Below are 18133 nucleotides of genomic sequence, written 5' to 3' on the forward strand. Positions count from 1 at the left end.
CTACGCAGTCCATTTCTAGTTTATTGGTAATGCGATCGAAAACAATGAAATCATTCTAGAAAATATTATTATAAATATAGAATATCCCTATATTTGGTTCTTAACTCTCCACTAGTGTAGAAATTGGTATACCTGGATAAAAAAAGCAAAAACTGTAGTAACAGATAACAGACATTAAAATCATATTATGGGTACTGAATTGGTTAATTTTTGTTACACATAATTTATAATAAAATTTAATTTAAAACAAATAAAGAAGAATATTCCATAAATTAGGTACCCATTTATGTGAAAGAAGCGGTCACGTAGCTTTTACTTTCTCTTTTTTTACCGTGACGTTTAGAATAAAAAAGGTATAAACTCGTAAACAAGTAAACAGCATATCCTAAAATATTTATTTTCTAAGAGATAATGATCTCCGAAAACAACTATAATAATGGAACATTCGAAAAGGACACCTGCATCGTATCTTCACAAACGCGATAACACTGGAATAAAAAAGTCAGAGATAGTGGCACTCGTAGAATAAAATGACCTACAACATTCATTAGGTCATGAGCTGACAAACAATGCAGAATGTACTTGGAAATTACTTGATGAAAGTTAATATGTAATTCACTTTGTTTTAATCAATAGCAACTTGTAAACTTTTCACAAACTATTTAAAATAGTACTGTAGTCTGCAAAAAGTTAAATTCAAATTGGGTCAATCAAACGATCAAAACAGTGGTTATCTTTCTTGATCACAGATTTACCAATACTAATATCAGACGCAGATTGCGGTTTTGATCTTATTTCATCACATTTGATCAAACCTAATAAGCTCCTATAAAAACCGAGTTGGTTACGCATTTATTTAAACAAACTGAAGCAGAATACAATGCTAAATAAAGACATAGATTTAACGTAGATATCATCTTATTTTAAAAGAGATGGATGTTTTAAATTTGAACGAATTGGTTTAACGTTAACTAATACAACTATAACTAATTATCGTAATTGTATCAATTAAATACATATTTTGTCAAGTACGTAGATGTATGAAATTTTTTGTTGCGGCGGCTATTAATAGGTTCGTAATTAATAATTTATTGTGCAATATCCATATCTCTCAAAAATGTGTGGTATAAATAATTAGAGCAGTAAGGGCAGTAGAAAATAATTTGTATTGATTAAAATCAACTCTCTTCGCATTATTCCGTAAACACAAAACAAAAACTGACACGCATTACAGAAAATAAACGCAATTTATTGTAACATTTTATACAATAACTATAAGTTACATTACACTGGCTCTAAGAATATAAAAAGGACTGCATCAAAGCAAAAAACAATTTACAATTCAATTTTTATTTTTGTTTATTGATTATACTATTATAAGATAGCAAGGTTAAAAATTCGCGAGCAGTTTTAAAAACAATTTATTTGCAAATAATTATTTGATACTTATCGTATGCCAGATTTTACCCGCGGCTTCGCTCGCGTTGATGACCTAATGCGTGTCAAATATCGTCAACGACTGCACAAAACTAATTTTTTCTATCCCTCGGGAATAGTATTTTCTTTTTTCTGGATAAAAGGTACCCTATGTCCTTTTCGGTATCCCTAACAGTGTGTCTACAAAATTTCGATATGATAGATTGAGTAGTTAAGACGTGAAATCGATCACATAAAACTAATTTCTATCTAACTTTTTTGCATTTCAGTTATCATTAAGTATTTTAATTGTGTAAAACTTTGAGAGTTTGTATTAATCAATAAAAATTATACCTCACAATCTTTGTTTTCTATTACAAATAATAATTTATTGTTTCTGAAGATATATAGGTACGTACGTTGTACGTGTAATGAATATTCACAATAGTTATATAAGTTTGTTTGCAAATGATAAAGTTAAAATCCTTTTTATTGCTTTGTTTCATATGGTATTACTTTAATTTGTTGCAGAGAAGAAGTGACTCAACAAAAGCCTGTAGTTTGGTTGAACACGGTGAGTAATTTTGGCATTATCGTCTGTAGGCAATTAGTGATACAGCGTCAACAGTATTTGCTTATTTATTGTCCAATTGTGGGATCTCCCGCCCTATACTTCTCGACGCTCCGCTTACCACCGACAGACTCCCCAAAACTGAAAAGCTCGTTTATATTTGAATGCCCCTCGTATATATAAAGTATACGTTTATATCGAGTAAAACATAAATCAGTGGCGAAACGTTGGCACTGGTTTTGTTATAATAATTTTTTTTTGTTTCTTTATTTTATGCTTTCGCCACATTTAGTCTACGTTGAAGGTGTTTTTTTATTACCCAATAATCATTTATTGAGTAATTAATAAAATCTGAATCCACCATCGCATTCTGTAAGCAATTTGTAAAGAAAACTCTTTTACGATTTATTTTCTCGATTAATAAATATTAAGAGAAAAATTAAAAGTCGATAATATAATAAGAATATAAATATTGTCTTATAATATCGCCTCAAACATTTTAAAAGTTAACGAATGTTTGTCGTTTTAAAGAAAAAAACAAGGTAATCATGACGATAAAATATAAAACTTTATTGATTTAAAAAATGTAATTTGCATGATAATAGGTTTTAATTTTGGACAAAAACAACTGGCAGCCAGATTTGCATATAGAATATCTAAAGTTTTTAGTTTCTTGTTAAATATTACTACTAGAACTTCTGTTTTGTCTGGTAACAGACAATTCACCGAAAAATTAAAAACGCAGAGCAATTCACGATTAAAACCAAGCGACAGAATGCTCTTTAAAAACTCAAAAGTCTGAAAAACAGAAAGACTCAGGAATAGCATGTAGAGCAATGTTTATGTCATGCGCCTTTTAGATCTTTTGTTGAAAAATTTTTATATAATACCTACTTTAATTTTATAAATTATTTATAATTACATTTACATTTCTATACATGGGTATACAAATTTGCGAAAATCACTTTCTATAGAATTGAAAAAAGACACAAAAATTTAATATAGTCGAGTGAGGGTTATTCAATACATAATGAAATTATACTTAGTGCAGAAGCTACGACTGGTAACAGCTATCAAAGTATAATCGAGTGGGGTGTCATTTGATAGATACCAAAATTCTTAGAATGACGTAAATCTGTCAATTTTTTCTTAGAATCATGGGTTTTTAAGCGGCCACGAGTAAGCGCTACAGTCGAGTGAAGTATCACTTGAAAGATACAGAAATTCTAATACGAATGACGTATGAAGTTCAAAGCGACATTAAGTGTTTACCATATACAGGGTGGCCCAGAAAGTACGCGGTTAGCTCATTGCGGTCCAATCGCAACTATAACAAAACTTGTTCCCTATTTTAATGCAAGATCGTTATATAAATTTGATTTACTATAATAAAACCTTCGAAAATAAAAAAAATAAGGATTCGTTTAAATAGCAGCCATGTGAAATATGGTTCCAAACGAAAAAAGTTATAGGAAAAAGTTGTTTAGAATGCCAAAATATTAATATTCAAACCTAATCAAAAATAATTGAATATCGCTGCGTTTTTTTACGTTTGCCATTTAAAGGAAATCTTGTCCTAAATGAGTGTATTGCGTATTTTTGGGGCCACCCTGTGTATTGCTACCATTAAAATCACAGTTCATAAACGGTATCAAAACACCAAAATAAATATTTATCACTATACTCACGCGGACGAAGCGACGGTGGATAGTTGAATCTGGATATATTGCTTCCATTTTCTCACAAAATCATGTCATGACTCCTTCTATATTAATTGAAATTTTAATGGACTTATCGTTTGCAAGTCGACGAGATCTTGTTAGGATAATACTTTATATTCGAGTCTATTTTCGAATTGCCCACTGTGAGAGAAACATGGATGTAAACCTTTTTTAGTTTATAAATCCAAAGGGATGCTTATTGTCAGTCGGGTAACTTACAATTAAGGATGGGTTAATAAGCTATTAAACAATCTCTAAAACAAATTAAGCATTTGTGAAGGCACGTACCTACTGACTTTACTATTTTTACTAAGACAAACGGTGTGGTCCCATTCGCATTGTGAATATCTAAATTACATTACCCACACTAAGCTTATTCGACCTACCTTAGCGTTTATTTGTAAATATTATCAGACATTTTATAATATAACTTAAACTTTGGATGATAGATAAATATTTAATTCTTTTGTTGCCATAAAAGAAGTAGTTACTTGTACATGCTTAGGATTTATTTCACGTAGATGCACTCAATAAATTGTATCTCCCATGAACTAGCATTTTAATTAATGGCGCTATCGTTATTTGAAGTGTGTGAGATATGTTATTGATTATTAATAACGCACGTGTAAACAATTATATATCAGCATGTCATTAATCAAAATACAACGATAACACTAATTGAACGAGCCAAGGATTATTCTGAAAAATACTTCACATCTATATTTCAGGCGTTTATGTAATATCATTCCATCTTTACAAAGTAACTCCTGAATTGATTGAAAATACATTCACATAAATAAAACCGACTGGAAATTTTCTTGGTTTACAGTCAGGCACACCCTAAAGCGAATTAGATACGGTGTTTCAAAATTTAGGATAAGCAGACGGTTATCTGTTTAGATCTTCATAAGGATAATCGAAATAGGGCACGAGCCTGAACTAATATGAATTAGATTATTATTCGAAAAATTAGAGGCTATCCCTAGTTGAGGTAAGATTTTGAAATGCCTCAGGCAATCATCATCATCATAAGGTCGTCAGTCCTAAGACTGGTTGAACACGTACCTTCACTCTTTTCTATCCTGAGCTAAACTTCACATTTCCCTAAAACTAGAACCATCCACATCCTTAACTATTTGCGAACAGTAATCTAATCTAGGTCTACCACTACCCCTCCTAACTCCTGTTTCTGCCTCTAATATGCCTTTGACTAAACCTTCATGTCTGAGAAGGTGTCCTACTAACCTATCTCGCCTATTTCTTATTGACTTCCATACAGTCCTCTGCTCTCCTATTCTTTCTAATACCTCTTCATTTCTAACTTTCTCTTTCCACGGTCTCCTCGTCATTCGCCTATAACACCACATTTCGAACGTTTCTAACCTTTTCTTTTCCGCCGCGCCCACTGTCCATGTTTCGCACCCATACAACGCCGTGCTCCAAACATATACCTTTAACAACCTTTTTCGAATTTCTAAACTCTGCTTTATATCCCTACTACTCCTTCCGTCCTGACTCATCTGACTTCCTAGATATCTAAAATCAGCCACTTCTTCTAATTTTTGGTCTCTTATCTTTATATTCGCTCTTTCCTTCAGCCAATAGAACAATAATATTATTATTATATGGCTCAAATGAAGAACTCCAAAAATTTACCTCATATCATCCAATCAAGACCTTAATTTCGATTTTCACTAAAGTTCGGCTTTTTCAGGCCCTAAATCCCAATCATATTTCTAAGCATCAGTTATTAGGTAAAATAATTTTCTAATCGGGCTGATTCCGGTCCTAATTTGGTTCTGATTAGATCCCTACTTCAGGCACTCCTAGTTAATTACGAAAGTGCGTTATTTTTCTAAGAAATTTCTAGTCGAGACGGTATGCTGATTGTGTCATAATAATCTTATATTACACGTGTGATTAAATAACTCCTATTAATAAATCAAACAGTCTTTTTTTAGTAACTGATGAAAAGATACGTATTATATCTTTATCGTGCGTTAGTAGAAAATGTTCTTGTTTCGTGCGTCATCAGTTTTAGTAATTAGATATAATTATGTTAAGGTACCTTAATAATCAGTTTTATTACAAGTTTATAATTAGTAAATCTTCCCTTTAATACCTTCATTAATTTATACATATTGGAATGAGCCTTCCCAATTTTCTTATTCAATTTGTTATGCTAGCCTTCTACAGTATTGATCCTACACAGTAAAAAAATAAAAGTCAAAGATACAATTTACGAAAAAGTAAAATGCATTTAGTCAAATTTATCAAGGGTTCGTCGTCAAATTAACATTATAAAGTTTTTATGAAAAAAGTCAAATCTTCATAACGTAGATTTTATTTTCCTTTTTTTTTAATGTACAATAGGCAGAGTTATTTAGATGTTAGATATTATGTTGATTTTTAAAATAAAGTGATTTTAAAGTTACTATGATGCATGTATTTTTCACTTCTAATAAGCGAATTCAAGGCTGAGTTCTTAACAAACCAACTTCAGCAAGACAGAGACCTCCATATTGTCCTCCGTGGAGTCTGCGACCTCAATGCCAAGCACGTCTTCTAGGGCTGCCGACAAACTAACAGGAAAGGCATTTCCTTTCTTGTCAAAATTCTCGACCTCAACGTCACCGTTTAAGCGCCTCCAAATCACAATCAACTTCTTGACATCTTCGTCTTAAACAATGCCACTCTTTCCGTCCTTACCTTACAGCCCTAACAGAAGTCGGCCGCCAAACCCTCAATCCCCTCAATCAAACGTCTCCGCTATACTACCGAAACATCATCTTTCAAATGCATTCGACCTCTGAAATTCCCAACGCTGTCCTAAAAGTCCTGCCATGAAAACCTAACCTAAAACATAATCCCACTCTGCAACATCACAAACGCTATCATGCGGCTCCATCACTTCTCTCTGGTTTGGAAAGAAGCCTCCGTCATCTGTCTCCCCAAAATAAGGAAGCCTTACAGCCTCAAACTACAGGCCCATTACCCTACTCTGAAAGTAGCTGAATCCGTCCTTTTGGACCGCCTTCTTAACCGTCTGAAGCGAAACTTTCTCCCTGACAGTTAACATGGTTTCCGCAGTCAGCACGACACCAGCCATCAACTTCTCTGCGTTTCCGAACACTTTTCTGATAACCTAAACAGGCGCCGTCATACCTACTTACATGCTTCTGCTTGACTTCCAGCAAGCTTTCGATCGAGTTTGACACGAAGGTCTCATCTCCAAATTTATCGCCCTCAACACCCCACATTTCCCAATCGGTAATCGGAGTTATCCGTTCCTTACTCTCCTACCCTTCATGTCAGAGTTGGCTTTGCTTTATCACCTAGCAAACCCATCACAGCTGCTCTCACCCAAGGCTCCAAGCTGTTACCTCTTCTGTTCAGCCTTTTCTGCACATACATGCCGTCTCTTTACGCCGATGTTATGACTCTCATAAACATCGCCCAAACCATTATCCAGTGCTCCACCGAGCGGCATGGCCTAGCGGTCTAGACCATTGTTTAGTATTCGGGAAGACGCCGGTTCGATTCCGGGTCCGTCTGCCTTGGTCCAAGTTTTTCTGTGGTTTCCTTGGATCACTTAGGCAAATGCTGAGGCAGTAATATTCCACAGATAATCGTTTACTCTCTTCTGTCTTCATTTCGTCCGTCTCATCTTTCTCACCCGAACCACCACCCACGATTCCTGAAAGCAGGCTAAAGAGGGCCTTCCGCCCTACCTTCCGGCATAGTCCGGAGGGACTGCCCGCCCACCAGCATTACTGGCTGGTGGGAATGAAACACCCTAAAGTTTTTTTTTTCCAGTGCTCCGCGAAAATTAACAAGTTTTTGCCCCTTCTCCTAAATTGGTACCGAAGATGGAAACTCTTCATCAACGAGGTCAAGTAAGAAAACCTCCCACCAACCTACCCCATCAAATGGAGCAACTCCGTTACTTACCTCGGCGTCGTCTTCGATAGAATACTAACATGACGAAAACACATCCTTGCCACCCGTGCTAAGCCTCTAGTCGCCTTTATCTCCCTCAACCCCTTTTTCTGAAACAGCTTCATCTCATATCAAACAAAAATTCGTACGTTCAACTCAATTATTAGAAGCATTTGCTCCTACGCTGTACCGATTCCCACCGCCTATATTTTCTTCAAGGCAGTTAATGCGGATTTTTGAATTTTTCGTTCCGCACTTAACTACCCCTGGTTTATTCTGAAAGCAACTGGTCTACCTTCACTCTCCTAGGCTGCAACCAACCCCATCGATTTCGACACTCCTATTTCGGCCCTAAACCAAACGACCTTTTCAGAAGGCCCTGCCACCGTCTGCCCTGAGCTGCTTCCCTTTTGCTCATTCCTAGTTTCGCTTTTTTAGCGCTTGTGTCCACCCAACTCATCCTAGATGGTCTTCGATTCCTATTTCATTGCCCTTTCCGCCCAACGCTTCCTTTCCTACACTCAATCAAATTAGTTTTGAATAAAAGCACCTCAGTAATGTAGCAGTAATGTAACAATCTTCTACAGATGACGTTCGCTATGCTATTTGCAGTGATTTATTAATATTATTTTTCGGGTTTCATGAACATTGTACATTAATTCATTATTTTGAATAATGAGTTTACGAATGGCTGTTCATTAGCACAAATTTCTATTATTCAATTTATCAACTCAGCAAACTTTTTTTTTGCTATTATTATATACCTTTTTCGTTGAGTGTATTTGTTCATCGGCAAAGGTTAAAACGGTTTTCTTAATTACTCAATGTTAACAGAAATCAGATAAACAATCACTATCAGCAACTCAGCAGAATTTCACTAGAATGATAAAAACCTTGATAGATGTTTTAAAGATAAAACAATGATAATAAAGCCCTTAATTAGGTTCACTTTCCGTAGGTAGTTATTAATTTTACATTTCTTTTCTTTCGTTATCACTTGTTCGCCAATTAATAGTAAACATTTCATTGTCGTAAGAATTCGCTATAACAGATTTTATTAAAGGGAAAATTCGTTTTATCCTAAATAATGCAAATGAAAAAATAAAATGCGAATCCTTAGGTTAGGTTAGGTTATAATAGGAATGATTTCATGAGTTATACATCACTGACAATGATGCCATCCAAATTTTCACGAGTTACAGCTAGTTATTATAGAGGGTGTTCCACCTAATTGGGTTTCGTCCGTAATTCTGTTATTGTACTTTACTACTACTATATGGTATATTTACAGAAAATATTCCAGTCCATTTCTTCTGGACGCTACCTAACTTCGTTATTTTAAATAGAACACCGTGTATATGTTTACATTTTTGGTTTCTTTGTTTAATTTTAGGTCGACTTTGTTAACTGTTTCCTATACCTATCTCTAGTACTTTTTGAGATATTCAACTGTTTTTGAAGAGAAACTCCATTTCAGCTGCTTGAATGAAACCAAATAGCATAAAAAATACAACGTGTAATTATACAACACGCTACTGAAGTGAAACTTCTTCAAACACACAAACATACCGGGATAGGGGTTGAGGAATTGGTTTAATGGTATTATTTGTACACTATGAATTTAAATTTTACACTATAGATGCCGGAGTTGCCTGTAACGAACGTTGCATTGAAGCGCGCTCACGACTCAAGCGATCCCTACTACGAACTTGACTACGTGGCCGAGTAGAGGGGGGACATCCGTTGCATGATTTCGTTACATAGCAATTCGCATGAAACAAACTTACCCTACCGTGCGTAAATAAGTTTCACTTCAAGAAAACATAAAAGTTAAAAGGCAAAATGTGTACGTTATTCAGAGCCGCAAATATCGAAACCTACTTTTGACAATCTTACAAGACCGTTATTGAATGTTACCGTTCGATACGAAATTAACAGCCCTTACTGATGTAAGGTTTTAAATATTTATCTCTAATACGACTATCTCTAAAACCGCTATGACGGTGCCGCTGTGTTAAATGCTACTACCTACTGCTACCTGACAAAACCACTCACATAGTTAATATATGGACAAACATTTGTAAACGGCCTGGCAACCATAATTTTATCGATATGGAACAAGTCGGAAAATACCCACACAATACGTGTAGTACATCAAAAAATATATAATCTTGTTTTCACCGATAAGTATCCTCTGCAAATCACCGACATTATGATTCTAAAAGCGTGGTTTATGCAACAACAGAATGAGACATGGGAAGTTCAATTAAGCAATGAGCATCATTGAATGAAATACAAAAAATATATAAAATTAATCTAATCTGACAATGAGTATATATAAACCGCTTGAAGTATACGTTATTCTTTAGTTTCATCCAGCATGGGGGCTAATGGCAATGCTATGTTTTTAAGGCTGATTACTTTAATTGGTTTGATTGCATAGTAAGTACTAGTAGATTTACCTACTAATTTTTTTTCCATAATCAAGACATTATCTGTATTAATTAATTTTGTGGAAAATTATTTTTTATATACGACATTTAATTTTAGTAGAGAATGTGCTTCAAACTACTCCTTTTCTTCTGATTTCCTATTTGGTGCTTCAACATCCGCCTACCAAATAGAAGGAGCATGGAATGAATCAGGTAAGAACCTATATATCTGTATTTAAAAATAAATTAAGGTCTTAAACCAGTGCAGTATGGTGTAATTTTCAATAAGATTTGAAATCATAGAATTGATTTGTTGTTACCAGGAAGAGGAGAAAGCATCTGGGATTACCAGATCCATAACGATCCAAGATCCATTAGAGACTTAAATAATGCAGACATTGCCTGCGACTCCTATCACAAATATAAAGAAGATGTTAGGCTGCTTAAAGAACTAGGGGCAGGTCTGTATAGATTTTCCGTTTCATGGTCCCGGATATATCCAGACGGTTTTCCGCACAATCCCAATCAAGAAGGGCTCGCATACTACAGCAATCTTATTGACGCTCTTCTCGCTGAAAACATAGTACCCGTGTTAACCATATACCATTGGGATCTTCCTGAGCGTCTCCAAGAATTTGGTGGTTGGACAAATTCGTCTATTGTGGAATTATACACAGAATATGCAAGAATTCTTTTGGATAATTATTCTGATCGCGTTAAATATTGGGTCACATTCAATGAACCTTTTCTAATTTGCACTGAAGGTTATGGAGGTCCTCTGTTCGCTCCACGCGTAAACCAGTCAGGCATAGCTGATTATCAATGTGCTCACAACCTGATAAAATCTCATGCTGCAGTTTATCATCTTTTTAATAATACTTACAGGAGCAAAAATAATGGTGAGTATATTTTCAATCGATTAATAAATCCACTCCCCACGGTTTGATCTGAACTTCTTTCTATTCATATTAATTAAAATCTCTCATAGCCATTCAACGTTTAAATACAAGTTGAAAATAATATCAAACGTCTACTAATTGTTATTGTTGACGAAATAAGCAATTTGCTTTCTTATCATGGAAGATAACTGTTAGAATAGTAACGATGCGAGTCTACTTAATAGCAAGATCCTGGCCATACGGCTAGAAGCGGCCATGTTTATCCTTTAACGTAACCATAATAAGGCATTTACTACTTAAAAGTTGTTTATTAAAGAATAACTACAAAAATAAAAAAAATAACTTAAGTTACTCATATAGCATGTGCTTGTTGAGTTTTGTTACCTAAAGAAGACTTTTCATTAGATTTCTTTGAGGAAATATTTAATCAAAATCTCACGAGTCGGTTCACTAAAACTGCACCTAATTTATGGCAGGTTTTTACATGGGAAAAGCAATTTTTTTCATAATTAATTTAACCAATATTGTTTCTAAATTACAACTCAATGTCAATAATATCTTAAAGGTTGTTATGAATATTCGTTCTATTTGAATAAAAAGGTGAAATATTTCTCCATTCGCATAAAATAAGCATTTCAAAGTCACCAATTCAACAAACAATTCCTTACTTCAGTTTTTACTTAATTTGATAAAATGTAATCTGGAATATTATACAAAGAATTTCTTTCGTTTAAATTTAATTCTGATATTTCTGAATATAGAGCAGTTGTTGAATATATGATTTTGCTTATTTCTGTATTACTTTACTGAATTGATTTCAGGGTCAGATAATATATTATTGATTTTATCGATATCGTCAAAATCTAATAAAAATTCTCTATCATCTTTCAAACGTTTCTGAAGTATTGAGAAATTGTAATCAGTTTTAAAGCTTGTTTAAACCGAAGATCATTCGGTATTGCTTAAACAGACCTGATTTGACAAAATAAATTTTCTGAATAATCCTTTGAGAATCTTCAAGTTAAGAAAAATATAAATTTCTTCTCTGTTTAAAAAACTTTTGTACATCTAGAATTGTGTAGGTTGATAAGTGAACACCACTTTGTATAGGTTTCCAAATATTTTTTTACCACAATCGGAAATTTAAAAATATATCCAAAAAGTCAGTCAAAACTTATGAGTCCATACAACAAATATCTTATTTATAAAGTAAATAATTAAGCTACGTATGTGGCATAGGTTTTTATTTGTATGACTCCAACAACCTATGTTTCGCCTCAATTGTGGGGCATCTTCAGAGTTCATTACTGTGTCCGTCGTTCTTGTTACCATGTGGCTTTTAATTATTAATAATATTTATTGTTTTATCTATACTTTGTGTTGTTTTNAATGAGACCAACAACCCACGTTTCGCCTAAATTATAAGGCATCTTTAGGCTTGATTTCTTACTTTATACAATTATTGGGGAAGAAATGATAAAAAAATATCTTATTTATATACATATAAAATGTTTAAAAAATTTTTAAGCTAAAATGGGCATCGTTTTCGTGGCTGAAGGGCATACCGCCGGCAGCTCCAGCGCTCAGGACATAGAAGCTGCTGAAAGATCCAAGCAGTTTAAAGTATGTAAAATCATAGACAAGCGTATATTTGTATATTTGTAGTTTAAAATTACTCTATACTCTATACGACACTTTACCTAGTCAATTCCGTCTCTAAACTACCTGTTTGCACTTATTGTTAGTTAAAAACGAAAATATTACAAGGGAGGTTCAAATTCAATCTTCACTTAAAAATATTCTGATAAAAATTTATTGATTTCTTATTATTGCAAATTTATTTTGAGTTAAGCTTTGCATGTACCTCTAAAAACGACTTAATCTTCTTCGAGTGAACTTTGTTTTAACTACGATTTGTTCATTTATTCTCATTAGATTACACTTTTGTAATATAAGAAATAATAGAAAATGTATTCCGTCAAGTCAAAAAGTCCTTGCTCTAACCGGTGGATTTGAAAAATGTCGATTCCAACCAGTGAGAGTGGAGATCGACATCTTTCTTACTGTCATACGTAACATATGTAGGTACCTTTAAAATTTTCTATAAAATTTCTTTTCCTTTATCTCATTAGATAGGTTTGTTCGCGAATCCTATTTTCGGTAAAGACGGTGATTATCCAAAAGTAATGAGAGACCTAGTTGCTAAGAAAAGTGCGGAAGAAGGCTTCTCTAAATCCAGACTTCCCGAATTCACTCCGGATGAAATTAAATATATTAAGGGAACGTCCGATTTCTTTGGAGCGAATCATTACACTACCAAATTGTCGAAATATTCAGCACCAGTTAAAGGAGTAACTTCCTACACTAATGATATGGAAGCGGAATTGTCGTTTGATCCTAGTTGGCCAAAGGATCCACTTAACCGATTCGCAGTAGGTCTCACACCTTTGTACTAATTAAATGTTCTGCTTTAAAAGCCTACCTTTTAGATTGTTCCATGGGGTTTCCGAGAGGTTTTAGTATGGATTAAAAATACATACAACAACCCTGAAGTTCATATTACAGAAAATGGTTCTCCAGATAGTGGAGGATTAGAAGATAATGTTAGAGTGACTTTTATCGGGGTAAATTATACTCAAATGATACAAATCGCATGTAACTAGTTGCTTAAAAATTTAAATATGTTTCGTAGCTATATCTTGAAGCACTTCTGCAAGCTATCAACGAAGATAAGGTGAACATACGAAGTTATTCAGTTTGGACTCTAATGGACAACTTCTCGTGGGTACGTGGATATAGGTAAATACTATTCTATCATTCTCCCTTAATAAGGAAACTAATATTAACTTTTGTTAGCAATCGACTTGGACTTTATCAGGTTAATATGAGTGACCCAAATCGTCCAAGAACAGCAAAATTGTCAGCCAAATTTTACAAAGAAGTCATCGCCAACAGGGTAGTTGGAGACTACCCTCCACTCCCAAATAACAACTAAAGTTATACTGAAAAGTTTTCTGTTATTTGTTTTCACTAATAAAGATTCATGATGAGAATAGAAACTATCAAAAAGTTTGATGAAATTTACAAATGGTGATTGTATTTTTTTTTTCATACCAATCCTTTTCCCACACCTTCAAAAATCACACAATTGGTTATAAAAATGTAACATATGTTGAATACCACGCAAATAATGCATCGTATGTGTTCAGAGTCAAGGCCGTTCCTTTTTGATGCAGGCCATAAAGTGCCTGCATGCAGTTTTTAGAATACTTTGCAAATTTACAAGGCGGTATGGTGTTTATTTGGTAGTAGACCCTTAGATGCATCGGTACAACGTTTAAATTAGTTTATAGAGATAACGGTTGAAGAAGGATCCTTTACGATCCCAATTTAGTTTCAATTTTATTATAGGGTGTTTTTTTATGAGCCTAACGGTTAAAAGTACCGTTTGTTGATTTCTTGATGTGCCGATCTTTTCTCAGATTGTAAACTTCCCTCTTTCCAAAATTTAAGTTGAAAGCCCGCCTTCTAAGTTTGAACCAAATTGTTTTGAAAGGGTTAATCACCAATGGTAGTTCTAGCCACACCCTTGGTGTTTTCCTCCTAGTTTTANATTCGGGAGGACGCCGGTTCGATTCCGGGTCCGTCTGCCTTGGTCCAAGTTTTTCTGTGGTTTCCTTGGATCACTTAGGCAAATGCTGAGGCAGTAATATTCCACAGATAATCGTTTACTCTCTTCTGTCTTCATTTCGTCCGTCTCATCTTTCTCACCCGAACCACCACCCACGATTCCTGAAAGCAGGCTAAAGAGGGCCTTCCGCCCTACCTTCCGGCATAGTCCGGAGGGACTGCCCGCCCACCAGCATTACTGGCTGGTGGGAATGAAACACCCTAAAGTTTTTTTTTTCCAGTGCTCCGCGAAAATTAACAAGTTTTTGCCCCTTCTCCTAAATTGGTACCGAAGATGGAAACTCTTCATCAACGAGGTCAAGTAAGAAAACCTCCCACCAACCTACCCCATCAAATGGAGCAACTCCGTTACTTACCTCGGCGTCGTCTTCGATAGAATACTAACATGACGAAAACACATCCTTGCCACCCGTGCTAAGCCTCTAGTCGCCTTTATCTCCCTCAACCCCTTTTTCTGAAACAGCTTCATCTCATATCAAACAAAAATTCGTACGTTCAACTCAATTATTAGAAGCATTTGCTCCTACGCTGTACCGATTCCCACCGCCTATATTTTCTTCAAGGCAGTTAATGCGGATTTTTGAATTTTTCGTTCCGCACTTAACTACCCCTGGTTTATTCTGAAAGCAACTGGTCTACCTTCACTCTCCTAGGCTGCAACCAACCCCATCGATTTCGACACTCCTATTTCGGCCCTAAACCAAACGACCTTTTCAGAAGGCCCTGCCACCGTCTGCCCTGAGCTGCTTCCCTTTTGCTCATTCCTAGTTTCGCTTTTTTAGCGCTTGTGTCCACCCAACTCATCCTAGATGGTCTTCGATTCCTATTTCATTGCCCTTTCCGCCCAACGCTTCCTTTCCTACACTCAATCAAATTAGTTTTGAATAAAAGCACCTCAGTAATGTAGCAGTAATGTAACAATCTTCTACAGATGACGTTCGCTATGCTATTTGCAGTGATTTATTAATATTATTTTTCGGGTTTCATGAACATTGTACATTAATTCATTATTTTGAATAATGAGTTTACGAATGGCTGTTCATTAGCACAAATTTCTATTATTCAATTTATCAACTCAGCAAACTTTTTTTTTGCTATTATTATATACCTTTTTCGTTGAGTGTATTTGTTCATCGGCAAAGGTTAAAACGGTTTTCTTAATTACTCAATGTTAACAGAAATCAGATAAACAATCACTATCAGCAACTCAGCAGAATTTCACTAGAATGATAAAAACCTTGATAGATGTTTTAAAGATAAAACAATGATAATAAAGCCCTTAATTAGGTTCACTTTCCGTAGGTAGTTATTAATTTTACATTTCTTTTCTTTCGTTATCACTTGTTCGCCAATTAATAGTAAACATTTCATTGTCGTAAGAATTCGCTATAACAGATTTTATTAAAGGGAAAATTCGTTTTATCCTAAATAATGCAAATGAAAAAATAAAATGCGAATCCTTAGGTTAGGTTAGGTTATAATAGGAATGATTTCATGAGTTATACATCACTGACAATGATGCCATCCAAATTTTCACGAGTTACAGCTAGTTATTATAGAGGGTGTTCCACCTAATTGGGTTTCGTCCGTAATTCTGTTATTGTACTTTACTACTACTATATGGTATATTTACAGAAAATATTCCAGTCCATTTCTTCTGGACGCTACCTAACTTCGTTATTTTAAATAGAACACCGTGTATATGTTTACATTTTTGGTTTCTTTGTTTAATTTTAGGTAGTAACTGTTGAAAAGATACGTATTATATCTTTATCGTTATTATTTATTATTTTAAAAATATCCAGGTCTAGATAATGATTATTTGCTTGTAAGTAATGATCAGCAAAATCGATACGATTGTTTTAATTTTTTGTATTCATTTAATGTGTGATTTAAGGTTTGACCTTCCTAAGTAGCTTGACAACGCTTTTTTGTATGCGTCCGTGTTTTTCTGGTTATTTACCGCTATTGAGTGTTAATTCAAATAATTTCCAATATTTAAATCAATCCTTAAACTTACGGTTTAATACGGAGGGTAAGAGTCAAAGTCATTCTAAAGTCAAGAAGCTTATAAATTGTCAGAATAGTGGGAATATTCATCCTCTACCCTAAACTCCAAATTGAAAAAAAAGAAAAACTCCACTATTTAGGCATTTTGACCTCGGAATTACTTAAAAATGATCTTTAATATTCGCACTTATCATAAAAGTAAAGACGCTATAGCCGGACGTAGAATTTTAAGCGCACTTATTATTCGAAGTCAGAAATAGGAATATGTACTTAAAGAACTGATTGTGAGTTAATAAATTTGGAAGTTGTTCTAAACTCAAATTCAAGATCATCATTCGACATCCCTCGGAAGCTTATGTAACTTTTGTCTAAATGGTTTTCTGAAGAAATCACCTGAAGAAGCAACAAAAAAGGTTGCGAAAAAGAAAGTGTTTCGTCAATAATAAAAGGATATTAAAAGGATTATTGCATTATTGGATTATAATGCGTTTATTTCATTACTTCTCTTAATAGTGCAGATGGACGCAACGTTGTTAAATCAAAAAAAATAATACTATTATCTGTTTTTATTATTTTATTGTGAATTTATAACGTAAATCATTATAAAAAATTAATATAGTTAATCTAATCAGAACACTCTTGAATACTAACAATAAGTGTACATATTATTACTATTTCTGGATTCGGATTTATTCAGACCTCCGAAATTACGGGCAACTAAGCATTATATAAGTGTTTGTGTGTTCCTAAGTACATAACAGTTCCTTTAAGTGTACGTTATTTCTTCGTACAATTCAGAATGGGAGCTAACGACAATGTTATGTTTTTAAGGATAATAACTTTAATTGGTTTGATTGCATAGTAAGTGAGTATTAATTCAGCGACAAATAATTTTTATACACGATATTTAATTTTAGCAGAGAATGTGCTTCAAATTATACTTTTTCTTCTGATTTCCTGTTTGGTGTTGCAACATCCGCCTATCAAATTGAAGGAGCTTGGAATGAGTCAGGTATGAGTTTATCCCAATAGAATCTATTAAATTTTGTGATTAAGAAAGCCGCTAGACCTACAGGAAGAAACAAACATAAATTAAGACTTTAAGGATGTTTGGGAGGTATGTCAAAATGCTACGAGACAAATAAAAATTTGGAATAACGTTCCTCATTCAATTCTAAAACTCCTTTAAAAATTACAAATCGATTCACTAAACCGTTATAAAGTTATTAAAATTTTAAAAAATTGTAATTTTACACGTCATTTTATGGAGATTCGTTAACCGAACAAATTAAATTTTAGTATTATTAACAGGAAAAAACCTACCAGAAATTTCAAACTTTTATAATAAGTAACTTGAACTCTGGAGAATCACTTTAGCGTGAGGTTATTCAAATTCACTAAATGGTTATCGAGGAAAAAATGAAAAATTACCTGAAAATCTCGTTTTTACTTGAT

General features: G+C 34.1%; 1 protein-coding gene and 2 long non-coding RNA genes across 3 annotated transcripts; 2 read left to right on the top strand and 1 right to left on the bottom strand.

Moving 5' to 3' along the window:
• Positions 1–1719: 1719 nt before the first annotated feature.
• Positions 1720–4230, bottom strand: LOC108733505. Its single transcript, XR_001937240.2, has 3 exons — positions 4095–4230; positions 3676–3962; positions 1720–2128 (listed from the first exon to the last, which is right to left on the bottom strand). It is a non-coding gene; the product is annotated as an uncharacterized LOC108733505 (long non-coding RNA).
• Positions 4231–9979: 5749 nt separating this feature from the next.
• LOC108733547 (myrosinase 1-like) lies at positions 9980–14066 on the top strand. The gene is made up of 8 exons (XM_018464731.1): positions 9980–10089; positions 10198–10292; positions 10403–10978; positions 12507–12601; positions 13111–13410; positions 13468–13602; positions 13671–13777; positions 13835–14066. The coding sequence occupies exons 1-8, from the start codon at positions 10028–10030 to the stop codon at positions 13971–13973; spliced, it is 1509 nt and encodes a 502-aa protein (XP_018320233.1). The 5' UTR covers positions 9980–10027; the 3' UTR covers positions 13974–14066.
• A 3278-nt stretch (positions 14067–17344) lies between these two features.
• On the top strand, positions 17345–17691 carry LOC108733507. The gene is made up of 2 exons (XR_001937242.1): positions 17345–17539; positions 17596–17691. It is a non-coding gene; the product is annotated as an uncharacterized LOC108733507 (long non-coding RNA).
• Positions 17692–18133: the final 442 nt, after the last annotated feature.

This window comes from Agrilus planipennis, unplaced genomic scaffold (assembly GCF_000699045.2).
Source record: "Agrilus planipennis isolate EAB-ADULT unplaced genomic scaffold, Apla_2.0 scaffold44, whole genome shotgun sequence".
In the NCBI taxonomy this organism is placed as follows: domain Eukaryota; kingdom Metazoa; phylum Arthropoda; class Insecta; order Coleoptera; family Buprestidae; genus Agrilus; species Agrilus planipennis.

Bases quoted from the DNA above. Each gene is read 5' to 3' on its own strand.
- LOC108733547 (XM_018464731.1), top strand. From the start codon at position 10,028: ATGGGGGCTAATGGCAATGCTATGTTTTTAAGGCTGATTACTTTAATT. The intron at 10,293-10,402 runs GTAAGAACCTAT...TGTTGTTACCAG, and splicing joins AGGAGCATGGAATGAATCAG to GAAGAGGAGAAAGCATCTGG. The intron at 10,979-12,506 runs GTGAGTATATTT...AAAATTTTTAAG, and splicing joins TTACAGGAGCAAAAATAATG to CTAAAATGGGCATCGTTTTC.